This window comes from Chlorocebus sabaeus, chromosome 7 (assembly GCF_047675955.1).
Source record: "Chlorocebus sabaeus isolate Y175 chromosome 7, mChlSab1.0.hap1, whole genome shotgun sequence".
In the NCBI taxonomy this organism is placed as follows: domain Eukaryota; kingdom Metazoa; phylum Chordata; class Mammalia; order Primates; family Cercopithecidae; genus Chlorocebus; species Chlorocebus sabaeus.
Window position 1 is genome coordinate 61247858 of NC_132910.1, and position 14176 is coordinate 61262033.

General features: G+C 40.0%; 1 protein-coding gene across 3 annotated transcripts in view; it reads right to left on the reverse strand.

The window, feature by feature from the left end:
• The window catches only part of CFI (complement factor I), a 72338-nt gene that overhangs the window by 2907 nt on the left and 55255 nt on the right, over nt 1-14176 (reverse strand). For 2 of the 3 annotated variants that reach the window (XM_007999531.3, XM_007999527.3), the window contains exons 7-11: nt 12496-12516; nt 7900-7935; nt 4668-4771; nt 4387-4490; nt 1393-1673 (exon numbers count right to left, since the gene is read on the reverse strand). In XM_007999531.3, coding sequence (XP_007997722.1) covers nt 1393-1673; nt 4387-4490; nt 4668-4771; nt 7900-7935; nt 12496-12516 — 546 coding nt within the window. The remainder of the gene's footprint in view (nt 1-1392; nt 1674-4386; nt 4491-4667; nt 4772-7899; nt 7936-12495; nt 12517-14176) is intronic. The other variant, XM_007999528.3, reaches the window with a different exon arrangement.

Here is a 14176-nt window from a genome sequence, read left to right on the forward strand (position 1 = left end):
CCTCAATAAATGTGTTAAACCATGATCAATAAATGTGTTAAACCTTAATCAATAAATTAATCATTGATTAAGGACATATCTAACTACCAGTTTATAAGAAGTACATGGAATAAGGGAACATGGTAAATGCTAGATCAGGCTGGGCACAATTTGGTGTTTTAGAAGTTTTGGGTATTCAGACATACCACAAATCCAGATTTATTTCTACATATATTTTACACCTTCCAATGTGGCAATTATAATGAATGTGTTGGAATATAAGTCTGCAAGACCAGTGCAATGAAGGTACTTAGAGTTTCTGCTAACAAAGAGAGTTTAAGACGTTAAAAGGAAGCTAAATTTTAAGGTTAAATCTTTTTTTTTTTTTTTTTTTCTGTTATGCTTGTGGTTGTTTTGAGACAGAGTCCCGCTCTGTCACTCAGGCTAGACTGCAGTAGCACAATCATGGCTTACGGCAACCTCAACCTCCTGGGCTCAAGTGATCCTTCCACTTCAGTCCCCCTCAACCTCCAGGAGTTGGGACTGCAGGTACACACTATCACATCCAGCTAATTTCTAAATTTTTTGTAGAGACTGTCTCAAACTCCTGGGCTCAAGTGATCCACCTGCCTTGGCCTCCCAAAGTGCTAGGATTACAGACATGAGCTACTGTGCCCAGCCCAAGGTTAAATCTTCAAGACGAAGGGAAAGGGTTGGCTAGTTTAATTCTAATCTAATCTCTAATTCAGCAAGTCTTTCTAATAATTTGTCTCTGAGTGTCCAGATCTTTTATTCGTAGGAAGTGTTCACCTCAAGTCTTCTTAGAAGTTCAAAAAATGAATTCCTTATGTTCTTTTTTTCTTTGTAGAGAGGGTAGGGCATGGGGAATAGGGAAGGAGAGAGGAGGGAAGTGAGAAGGAGGGTTGTGGGCATCAGTGATTCAACATACACCAAGGCTATCCCTTTGTAAACCTTTTTATCTTTTACCCACATCTCCCCAACAAATCCAAACGGTCCATGCTGTATGTCTCCCTGTCTCTATATTTTTTTTCTTGGTGAATGGCTACCCTTCAAAGTTTGCCTCAGGATCATAGAGAGAACATGTATGTTCTTTGAAAGCCTAGATAAGGACTGGTTCCACAATTTGCAGAGTCCAGTGGAAAATGGAAATGTGGAGTGGGGCCATTTCAAAAATTATGCAAGAATTTCATGATGGTGACAGCACAGCAATAAATCAAGTCTCAGGGCCTTCTGAGCGTGGAGTGCCAGGCAGCTGCACAGGTCGCAAACCCATGAAACCAGCCTTGGCTGGATGTTTGCTTTTCTGGATATGATGTTATGCTTCTCTCTGAGTGCTAGGAAATTAGCTCCCATGCATTTCTACTTCCGATTAACAAATTGTAAAACATATACCTTTTTCTCGTCCCCAGCCAGAAATGATGCATGTATCATCAGGCTGGAATAGATAAGGAGACCAGGGGACACAGGCAGGGATGGAACGAGGCAGCTCACAATCTTTTTTGTTTCCCTCTTTTTTCATTTTAATCAAAGCGATGTCATTTTGGTAGGTGCCTGCATTGTAGTTTTCATGGAAAATAATTCTATCCGCGAATTCAACTGCTATATCTTTAGTACTGGGGTGTAACCAGTCTACTACTGTTGTCCATATTTGGTAACGATGAGTTTTACTGGCTCTATAACAGAAAAAAAAAGGAAATAAAATATATTGAGAAAGAATGTAAATAGGAATTCTGACACTTCACTTTTATGTTTTTCCCTTTTAAAAACCTTTTTCATTTCCCCAGATTTTTTTTAAATCCTTGGTGTCATGAAACAATGAGATTAAATTTACTTAGTGCAGAATTAGGTCAATGGTAAATGATAAAGCTAGGAATAATCCATGTAAGTGCTCAATATGAGGAACATAAAGAACTCACTAACAACTAGAGATGCCCAGAAGTGGAATGAGTTTACTGCCTCTAAAGTGAGTGCACCATCATTGCAGGTGTTTGCTAAGCAGAGACGAGACAGCATCTTGCCATAAATGCAGTTAAGGAACTAGGGAGTTGGACCACACACACTCATTACTCTGCCAACCCTAGAGGTTCTCGGGGCAAAGGCCACAGCAGTCATTATCCTGACCCTTAAGACTAACTTTATCCTAACATTGCATTGTATTTATTTGTTCACATGTCTTTCCTCACACTAGATTGTGCTGGTTGAAGCCAGAGATGGAGTCTGATTCATCTATGCAGCCCTGGTGCCTATTATTATACTTGAATCATAGTAGCTGTTTTAAAATCCCATTGAAATGGTGAATGAGCTAAATGTTGCATATTCTTATGCTTCACTACATTTTCATATCAAATTTCTTTCTTCCTTTCTTTCTTTTTAAAACAGAGACAGGGTCTCACTCTTTTGCCTAAGCTGGAGTACAGTGGTATGATCATAGCTCACTGCAGCCTTGACTCCTGAGCTCAGGAGACACTCCCACCTCAGCCTCCCTAGTAACTAGAACTACAGGCATGTGCCACCACATTAAGCTAATTAAAAACATTTTTTTTTTAAGAGATGGGGTCTTGCTATGTTGCCCAGGCTGGTCTCAAACCTACCAAAGTGCTGGGATTATAGGTGTGAACCACCGTAACTGGCCTCATACCAGTTTTCAACTCATAGTTTCAAGCAAATTGGGCATCTACCATCATCTTCTCATGGAACAGTATAGAGTCACTTCAGCAAAGTATTATAGCTTAGTTTTTTTGGTTTGATTAGAAGTAGGGTGCTAAATTATGACCTCATAGTCTAACATTTCCAAACAAGAAATTATTTTATAGAATGGCTTTTCCTTAAGCAATAAAAGTTATTTTTAAACAATTTCATGGAAATCTTTTCAAAAAATGTATTATTTATATCAGTGTTCCCCAACCTTTTTGGCATCAGGGACAGGTTTTGTGGAAGACAATTTTTCCATGGAACCATGGAAAACTGGGGGAAGGAGGGGATGATTTCCAGATGAAACGGTTTCACTTCACATCACCAGGCATTAGATTCTCATAAGGAGCATGCAGCCTAGATCCTTCACATGTGCAATTCACAATAGGGTTTGCACTCCTATGAAAATCTAATGCTGGTGCTGATCTGACAGGAAGTGGAGCTCAGGTGGGAATGCTCGCCCACCACTCACCTCAGTTCCTAACAGGTAGATCAGTACTTGTCTGCAGCTCAGGGGTTGAGGATCCCTGATCTATATAACTTCTGCTTTCTCAAACAGCATTAACTGAACAGAATTTATCTTTACATAAGGGTGATTCAGGTAATCACCTTAAATGGTGATGTCCTAAGAAATAATGAGATGTTCAGGAAGCTTTTGTTTATAGTGTTCCAAGAATACTGTCCTTCATATTAATTTTGGTTGTTTTTCAGGATCACAGGTTCTAAATATTTATTTAGTCAATTTATTCAACAAATACTTAGCGTGAACTTATATGTACCAGGCACTGTGTTTGGCACAGAAGTCAGCATGCAGAAATGAGCAAAATCAGAAACAGTTCCTGCTTTCATGGAGTTGAGGGTCTAGGGAAAGATGCAGCAGTAAATGGATTATCACACTGATGAAGATAATACATTCTACCATGAAAAGTGAGAGGAATGAACAGTATGTGGGCTTTTAAGAACTTATCAAGAGGGCTTTGACTTAAGGGAGTCAAGGAAGGCTCCCCAAGGAAGTGAAGATCAAGCTGAGATCTGAACAAAGGGTACTACTAAGTAGGGAAAAAGGATAAGGAAGATCATTTCTGGCAGGGGAAACAATATATGAAGGTCCCTTTGCAGGAGGGGGCAAATGCACTTGAGTAGCAGAAAGCAGTTCAGAGTGGAGGTGGTGGAACAGGAGCAGGAGGTGACTCTGTGGGGCAAGATGAGATTGGCAATGGTTAGCAGAGGTCAGATTACATGGGGCCTCAAGGGCCATGTTAAAATTTTTGTTTCAATTTTTATCCTAAGAGGAATGCAAAGTCATTGCATTTTAGGTGAAAAGTAATCAAAACTAGGTATAACAACATGACTCTTGAGCCACACAGTAAAGAAAATATAGGTGGACCACAGTTGAGAACAAAATGTAAGTAGTACCTACCCACTCTCCCACCCTGCAAATAAGCCAGGTGAAGTAATTGGGCAGCTATGGGTTTGATCTGCCAGTGAGATCAGCAATTTTGGTCTGTGGAGGACACAGCAGATTCTACGGGACTGGCCTCTGGAATTCCGGTTGTGAATACCAAAGGATACTTTGCAATTAATATAGTGGAGTTTGTCAATACCTTTTTCAGATATGCTTTATCATCTGCCACAATCTCTATTATTCACTTCATTGTTTCAGGAAATCTAAAATGTACTGAAGACATCTTTTACCTGAGACAATGTGCAGCAGTTAGAACCCAACAGCCACCAATATAAATTCCCCCACAGGTGATTCCTTTGGCATCCTTAATTCCCACCTGCCATGGGAAGTCTCCCTGTAAAAGACATTTGTGTGGTCACTGCATTCTAACAGATAGTGATACAAACAGCCCTAAGATATTTCCATGGCAAGACTCCCAGTCTCTTATAATTACATCATCCTCCTGCCCCTTCCCCCCACCAATTTAGGCTGTTTCTGGGCAGTTGTGTTGTGACTTTTCATGCGAGTTTACCAGTTGTGCTGGCTTTCCTCCCACAATTCGTTTCCTTCGAACATGCATTCTGTTTTTAACTCCACAAGATAATTTAGGTAATAATGATTTTATCCGTCTTCTTTCTTCAAGAAAGGAAGAGATTACATCATTATTATCTTGAACCCATTAACCTTTTTAACACACTTCTTGATTATCTATGCCACAAAAACAGCAGAGTCACAGTCAGTACAACACAGGCTGGAATCATTAGTAAATTATTTTGAATGCTAAACCATACTATTTATCTATTTAAAAATTCTGGCTTGATATTAAAATTGGCTTGATTCTCTGAAGTTTTGCCTAAAGATGGACTAGTGGCAGAAAGGGGCTGGCCAAGAGGTTAAACATTTACCAGTCTCTAGCTTATAAAGGATGCCACATGTCCAGGCACTGTGACAGAGGCAGCTCAGAAGGGAATCACATTCTGAAATCATCAGGATAAACTAACAACATGGCAAACTGTGTCTTTTATGTTCTTTCTTTCTTTTTCTTTCTTCTTTCTTTCTTTCTTTCTTTCTTTCTTTCTTTCTTTCTTTCTTTCTTTCTTTCTTTCTTTCTTTTTCTCTTTCTTTCTTTCTTTCTCTTTCTTTCTTTCTTTTCTTTTTTTCTTTCTTTCTCTTTCTCTCTCTCCCTCCCTCCCTCCCTGCTTTCTTTCCTTCTCCTTCCTTCCCTCCCTCCCTCCCTCCCTCTCTCTCTCTCTCTCTCTCTCTCCCTTTCTTTCTTTCTTTCCTTCTTTCTTTCTTTCATTTTGAGATGGAGTCTCAGTCTTGTAGCCCAGGCTGGAGTTCAGTGGCATGATCTCAGCTCACTGCAACCTCCGCCTCCTGGGTTCAAGGGATTCTCCTGCTTCAGCCTCCCAAGTAGCTGGGATTACAGGTGCCCATCACCACGCCCAGCTAATTTTTGTATTTTTAGTAGAGATGGGGTTTCACCATGTTGGCAAGGCTGGTCTCGAACTCCTGATCTCATGTGATCCACCTGCCTTGGCTTCCCAAAGTGCTGGGATTACAGGCGTGAGCCACCACGCCCAGCCATAGTTTTTAGTTTCTAGAGGCTGTTTATACGGAACTCTTTTATTAATATCAATGTTAACATAGTGATAGTCATATTAAGTACTTTCTATATGCCAGGTCCCACACTGAGTCTTTGTATATAGTTTATCTCATTTAATCATCCTATTAACCCTAAGAGGTGATGTGCCAGTGATCCCGGGACAAATGGGTTAGTGGGCTGGGGAGTGTTTTAAGCCATTTGACATGTGACAATGTTTTCTTCCTCTATCTGTGAGCGTGCAGACGTCGGGCACATTTGTCATGAGAAAACACGGTAGAGCAAAGTTTATGACATGAATTTTCCAAAGAATTTATGATGATTGAAGAAAGTAAAAGATATCCCTTTATTTCCTCTCTATATTTTAACATGTCATGGAAATTTTAGTAAACTTGCTTCTTACCCCCAGATGAGAAAGGAAAATGAATATTGCTGTTAATAATTTTGGGCATACCAAAAAAGTTAGGCCCCCAAGAAAAAGTGGTTGTGGTATGGAGGCTAAAGCAACTCCATCTTGGATACTAATCTGCCATGCTAGCTTCTGATTAACCCCAATTCTGGGAAGGCCGCTGAGATTTCCAGTTTATCTATTATTCCCTGTATAAGAGCATGCACTTACTGTAAATCCTGCCCTTATGGTAAACTGCTACCCATTAGCTCTGACACATGTGTGCCCCTCCCCTACAGTATACAATCTCTGGGTCCGGAGAGAACTAGCACAAGGATCCACCATCTTGTCTCACTGTTGTCCAGGACACAGACATGGCTTCCATTAGTAAGTCCCTATTAAATGTTTCTTTGTAAGGAACCAGATATGTTAGCCTCTTTCTTTGGCCTCTCAACTTCCTTAGACTTTGGGGGCAGATTTGTGTGAACCTGCCCACTGTGAAACACATGGATAGAAGACGGTTTTTTTTTTGGTCTCACCCATCCTAAGAACTGGGGTGGGGGAAGATTGTGATGGCAAGTTTTTGCTTAGACCTTTGAAGGAAGAGGGATCTCATGCTCTGAGGACTGTGAAACCAGCTTAGGTAGTATCTGAAAATGAATGTTATCCTGAGTAAAAATAAAGGGACATTGCTGAAAATCCCTTTTGACTAATATCCATAGCTTTGAGATCTAAATCTTTTTTTTTTTTTTTTTTTTTTGAGATGGAGTCTCACTGCATTGCCCAGGCTGGAGTGCAGTGGCACAATCTTGACTCACTGCAACCTCTGCCTCCTGGGTTCAAGCGATTCTCCTGCCTCAGCCTCCTGAGTACCTGGGATTACAGGCACCTGCTACTATGCCTGGCTAATTTTTATATTTTTGTAGAGATGGAGTTTCACCATGTTGGCCAGGCTGATCTTGAACTCCTGACCTCAAGTAATCCGCCTGCTTTGGCCTCCCAAAGTGCTGGGATTACAGGCCTGAGCCACTGTGCCTGGCCTTAAATCTTTTACTCATTGCCTGATTTTTAAACATTGTTACTTAATTTTTGTTACTGACAATTAGAAAGAAGTCTACATGAACTTCATTTAAAAATCCCACTGAAACAGGGAGCTATTTTATTCCCAATTTGTATTTGAGGTTAAGTTACTCAAGTCTTACGTTTTTATAGCTAATACATAACTGAGTCAGGATTTAATGTAAGTCTGTCTGACTAGAAATCTCTAATCAATTGCTATCTTCCCGGGAACTTAACACTTTAATTTAATTTGGCTTTTAGCGCACAACTGGCCACGGTACAGATCTTCAAAGGTCTCCTATTACCATGATTTAAAACATTGTGAAAGAATGGCTAATTCAATTAGCATCTATTATTTTTTCTGTTTCAAAAAATTATGTTATGAGTCATGCTTGAGAGCTGGTTGTTTTTTGACAAAACTGACCTGGCAAAGTTCATATCAAATAGAAAAAGCTTACGTAGGATTGGAGTATTGTTTTCACTTCAAAATTAGCCATATGAATTAATCCAGTTTTAAAAGCAATTCTCGAGAATCATTTTAGCTTACTTTCCTTAAAAGTGATACAGAAAGGAGAAGAATAACGTTATATTTTTAAATTTAAATTGATACCAAAATTAATTGTTGCTTGAATCAATTATATATACATGCAAATGACACTGAAATTACAGCCTAAACCAGTGAGCCACCAATAAAAAAGTATAATGTTAACTTACCTGCATCCATGTCAGCAGTCAAAATTTCTGTTTCTTCTATGATTAAAAAAAAGAATCCAATGTTTAAAGTTGTTAATTATGGTCAATATTAAATCATTATAATCATTTAAACATTGATTATAATTTTCTGCCTTAAAACTTGGCCTCCCTTTTATAAAGGACTGTACAAAATGCCCAAGGCATGTCATCTTATTTCCTTTCTATAATTAGGTAATTGTAAAGGCTCAAGATGCACTGTATAGAAATTGCTGGCACAAGTTAGAGATATCTGTTGGTACTAGTGAATGTTGAGACTCATAGTGTCACAGTTTCCTGTAGTTACAACGGGCAAAATGCACAGCCCAGAAGGGGAAGGCTTCTCTTTCAACTCTTTGCATCCCCAAGGTGTTTTTTTAAATATATATATTATATAAAATAAATATATATATTATATAAAAATAAATATATTATATATAATATAAATATAATATATATTATTTACATTTTATATTATATAATTATATATTATATATTTATATAAAATATATATATATTTTTGAGACAGAGTCTCACTCTGTTGCCCAGAGACTGGAGTGCAGTGGCGAGATCTCGGCTCACTGCAACCTCCAGCTCCTGGGTTCAAGTGATTCTCCTGCCTCAGCCTCCCGAGTAGCTGGGATTACAGGCACGCATCACCACGCCCTGCTAATTTTTGTATTTTTAGTAGAAACGGGGTTTCGCCATATTAGTCTGGCTGGTCTTGAACTCCTGACCTCGTGATTCACCCGTCTCGACCTCCCAATGTGCTGGGATTACAGGCGCGAGCACCCAGCCACCCAAGGTGTTTACATAAGGTAGGGAGCGGTCATCAGCACTGACCAAGGGAGTCCTGAGCTCACAGGACAAAGGCTCCTCTCAGTTTGTACAGGTATGGGTTAGCATTAGGCATCTGGGATGCAGAAGTAAACGAGAAAAAAAAAATCTTTTTTTTTTTTTTTTTTTAGATTTTTTTCTTGAAGTTATACCAGATGTTTTCATCTTTGCTCTGCCATCCTAGAACATTTCTGTGGACAGAATCATTATTTCCTTGACCTGGGTATCTGAAGGCGAATTCCCACCAACATGTTGCTCTGTCATGGATGAGGATATGGCTGGGGATAGCATAGCTCAGAATGGCAGCGTCACTTTGCTGCATTCCTGTGTCTTGTCACTGAGCTTGCCAAGTTCTCTTTGGGACAGGTTTATGAGTGTTCATTATGCCACACACCTAAGTTGTTTTCTAGGGCAGAGAGAGGCTTTGCTCAGATGCATTTACAAAAGCACCCTTGTGATTCAGAGACGAGTTAAAAATACAAAAAACTAGCCGGGCGAGGTGGCGGGCGCCTGTAGTCCCAGCTACTTGGGAGGCTGAGGCCGGAGAATGGCGTGAACCCGGGAGGCGGAGCTTGCAGTGAGCTGAGATCCGGCCACTGCACTCCAGCCTGGGCGACAGAGCTACACTCCGCCTCAAAAAAAAAAAAAAAAAAAAAAAAAAAAAAAAAAAAAAAAAAAAATATTTACATTCAATACCCAACAAAGGAAGATGGGAAAGTCAAGTGTAGCTGAGGTGTACTAGGTATTAGAAGAACAGCATTAACTTGATTTTATATAATCAAAGTTGAGGTGTACTAGGTATTAGAAGAACAGCTAGTACATCTTTGATTATATAAAAATTAAGGATTTCTATTCAACAAATCTCACATGGATAGAGTTAACAGATGAGAGACAGCATGGAAGACGGTATCTGTAATGTTTAAAACTGACAATGGATTAATTTCTAGACTGTAAAAGGAACCCTGGCAAAATCAATAAGAAAGATTACAATGAAAGAAATATAAAATTAAGCAAAGGATGTGAACCAGTGAAAGGATAGAGAAAAGAAAAGGAAGATGAAACTAAAAAGTCAGTACACACATGAAGAGAAACTCAGAATCATTTGTTAATATAAAAATTCAAGTTAATAAACAATGCCATCACTTGACAGGGGGAGAAACATGCTTGATGTTGGTGAGGTTGAAGAGAACCCTCAGGCATTATTGGTGGAAGTAAGGACTGGTATATAACAGCACTGCCAAAGAACAGACAGGCACTGGTAGTCAAGTTAGGGATATGCATACTCCAAGACTCAACTTACTACTATGGTTTGAGAGTGTGTCCCCCAAAATTCATGTGTTGGAAACTTAATCCCCAACACAACAGTGTTAGGAAGTGGGGCCTAATAAGAAGGGATTAGGTCATGAGGCTCTTCCCTCATGAATAGATTAATGTCATTATCTCGGGAGTGGGTTAGTTGTAGTGAGAGTGGGCTTGTTATATATAAAAGTGAGTTCGGACTCCTCTTGTTCCCTTGCTCTCTTGCCTTTCCACCTCCTGCCATGGGATGATGGAGCAAGAAGGCCCTTGACAGATGCGGGCCCTGTGACCTTGGACCTCACAACCTCCAAAATTGTAAGAAATAGATTTATTTTCTTCATAAATTAACCAGTCTGTGGTATTCTGTTATAGCAACACAAAAGAAGACGCCCAGCTAGATGCCTCAAAGAAATCCTCCCACACACACTTAAGGAGAGGATATTCATCACAGTATGACTGTGGGCTGAAAGTCCATTACTGAGAAAGTGGAGAGTAAATTGTGCAAGATAAACACAGTGGAGTATTTTATGCAGCAGTTAGAAGCAACAAATTAGATGAACACAAAGTAACAGACAGGTCTTTAAAATGTAATGAGTTGTGAAAAGAAAAAAGGAAATACAGATCTACAACACAATACTATGTGAATAAAAAATGTATGCTTGCAAAATAACAACACACATTGGATAAGAATGCATGCAAACAAAAAGACGTACATATTAAGTCACTTAGAAATGATTGCCTATCAGGGGAGAGGAACGGATGTAAGGTATAGTGATAAAGAGGCATAAATGAGTCAAACAAGACAGGGACCTTGCTTGACCCCTGATGATCATGTATAAGCAGCTGAGGAGTATCATTAACGCATTACATTGCCCCTGAGATCTGAAACTAGGGAGGGAGTAGGAAGGAAAGGAGGGAGGGAGGGAGGGAAAAAAGGAATAGAGAAGGAGAAGGAGGAGGAGGAGGGAAGAGAAGAAGAAGAAGGAGAAAAAGAAGAAGAGAACAAAAGGAACAAGAAGCAGAGGAAGGAGGAGAAGGAGGAGGAGGGAAGAGAAGAAGAAGGAGGAGAAAAAGAAGAAGAGAAAAAAGGAACAAGAAGCAGAGGAAGGAGGAGAAGGAGGAGGAGGAGGGAAGAGGAGAATAAGGAGGATAAAAAGAAGAAGAAGAGAAAAAAAGGAACAAGAAGCAGAGGAAGGAGGAGGAGGAGGAGGAACAGCAGCTTCAGAGGGCAAAATGACCAGTGAGAGAGAATACAGTGAAATAATAGGCATTTAGAGCAAAGGGTGGTCTTGAGCTAGCCAGTCCCTCAGAAATCCTAAGAAATCCTGAGGAGGTGGCTCATGCCTATAATCCCAGCACTTTGGGAGGCTGAGGCGGGTGGATCCTGAGGTCAGAAGTTCAAGACCAGCCTGGCCAAGATGGTGAAACCCCATCTCTACTGAAAATATAAAAATTAGCCAGGTGTGGTGGCACATGCCTGTAATCTCAGCTACTCGGGAGGTTGAGGCAGAGAATTGCTTAAACCCGGGAGGTGGAGACTGCAGTGAGCTGAGATCGCACCACTGTACTCCAGCCTGGACTACAAAACTGAGACTCTGTCTCAAAAAAAAAAAAAAAAAAAGAAAGAAAGAAATCCTGAGGAGGATCATGAACTTTGACATTATATGAACTGGGGATGTAAGTCATTTTACATGAATATTTTTCTAGTTCTTTTTTTTTTTTTTTTTTTGAGATGGAATCTTGCTCTGTCGCCCAGGCTGGAGTGCAGTGATGCGGTTTTGGCTCACTGCAAGCTCTGCCTCCCGGGTTTATGTCATTCTCCTGCCTCAGCCTCCCAAGTAGCTGGGACTACAGGTGCCCGCTACCACGCCCGAGTAATTTTTTTTGTATTTTTAGTAGAGACGGGGTTTCACCATGTTAGCCAGGATGGTCTCGATCTCCTGACCTCGTGATCCGCCCGCTTTGGCCTCCCAAAGTGCTGGGATTACAGGCGTGAGCCACCGCGCCCGGCCGTTTGCATGAATATTTTTAAAAAGGGTGGTCCCAAAGAGCTAGAGGATTTGGGGACATCTGGCTGATACAAGTAAATAAGAAAATGCCTATCATGAAAAGATGTTATCTTTTCTCCGGTTGCAATTTCTTGAGGCACTACCTTGATTTTGAGGGAAAATGAAGAGGAGAAAGGTATTCGGCACAGGTGAAATGGGCAGGGAAGAGTCCACTCTGGGTGGTGTTTTGGTCAGCAGGCTGTGGATGGGGTGTGTGAGAGTGAGTTTATCACACTGAGAAAAGGCCTCTATGCCTAAACTAATGTTCAGGCTGGGTTATTGCTAAAATGTGGTCATATCATGCTCCATTAACAGTTACATTAAAATATACGAAGACCATAGAACCTGAGTTTTGTTTCAATTTTTTAATATCCCCAAATTGTAATAAAAATTTTACCTTGAGCCACAGATGCAAAGCCTGAAGAAAACAAAAACAAAAACAAAAAATTTATCAAAGGATACTTTTTAACTGGGAGAAAATGCACACTATATCAATATACTATACATGTCATGAAAACCATCGCACCTTATTTCTGTTTTCTTCAGTAATAGAATTTTTCTGTAAGAATAGATTTACCTTGAATTGTAGGATGTCTAGCTGCTAAAAACAAAACAAAAAACTCACTATAGCAAAGAGATCGTTTTGATTTGAATAAAATATGCACAAATTATTAAATTTCAGATCAGTACAACTTAATAGTTAGAAGCATTACTAAAATGCAAAGGCAGAACTCATCCCTAAATAAGAGTAAACTGAAGTAACAATGATAGTTGGCCAAATGTGTTTTTGAAATAGATTTTAAAAAGATAAAAGGAGGTCAGGTGCAGTGGCTCAAGACGCTTATAATCCCAGCTACTCAGGAGGCTGAGGCAGGAGAATCCCTTGAACCCAGGAGGCAGAGGTTGCAGTGAGCCTGCATTGTGCCACTGCACTCCAGCCTAGGCAATAGAGCAAGACTCTGTCTAAAAAAAAGAAAATAAAAAGAATTCTTGCCTAAGATATTAAACCTTGCTCTTAAAAAAAATGCCTGTAATCCCAGCAACATGCCTTCTGAAGTGTTGGGATTACAGGTGTGAGCCACTGAGCCTGGCCAGGGCAGGGATTTTTGAAATGTTATTCACTAATGGAACCCCAGTACCTAGGGCAGGGACTGGCACACATAGTAGCAACTGAATAAATATTCATCAAGTAAATGAATAAATATAATAAAGAGATTTTTCCTCCAGAAAGCACTGATGGAAGCAAAGAGTCAGTCTGTATAGCTTAGAATAGGTACATAAGAATATTTTTCACCATTGGAGATAATGTATCCAGAACACCAACTCATTGCTTTGAAACTTGGTAAGTAAAAGGAAAGAATTAAGCATTATTCTGCCTCTCAATAGATTTCTAGTTAACAAGTGCAGAAGGCATGATAAAATTAAAAATTGCCATTGTACAGCCCCTACTGACAAAATGGATGTAGGCAACAATTTAAAAGGCTGCTAAAGCCATTAGGCAAAATATTGTGGGGCGCTTTGAAATGGACACACCAAGCTGATCAAATAATCATCTTAGCATCACTAGAGGAGGGACAACCAGACACGAAGACATTATGTGTAATAGGAAATACATGCAAGACTCATCAAGAAATCTTGCCTAAGGCCAGGCACAGTGGCTTACACCTGTAATGCCAGCACTTTGGGAGGCCGAAGCAGGCAGATCATTTGAGGCCAGGAGTTTGAGACCAGCCTGGCCAACATGGTGAAACCCTGTCTCTGCTAAAAACAGAAAAATTAGCCAAGCATGATGGCACATGCTTAAAATCCCAGCTACTCAGGAGGCTGAGGCAGGAGAATCTTGAACCCAGGAGGCAGAGGCTGCAGTGAGCCTGCATTGTGCCACTGCACTCCAGCCTAGGCAACAGAGCAAGACTCTGTCTTAAAAAAAGAAAATAAAAAGAATTCTTGCCTAAGATATTAAACCTTGCTCTTAAAAAAAATGTTTGTCATTGACTTGAAGCTCAAAACCTTGGTTATAATCAAGTCTCTTTAAATCCAGAATAAGAAGTATCCTATAGGCAAATGACTCAGTTTCT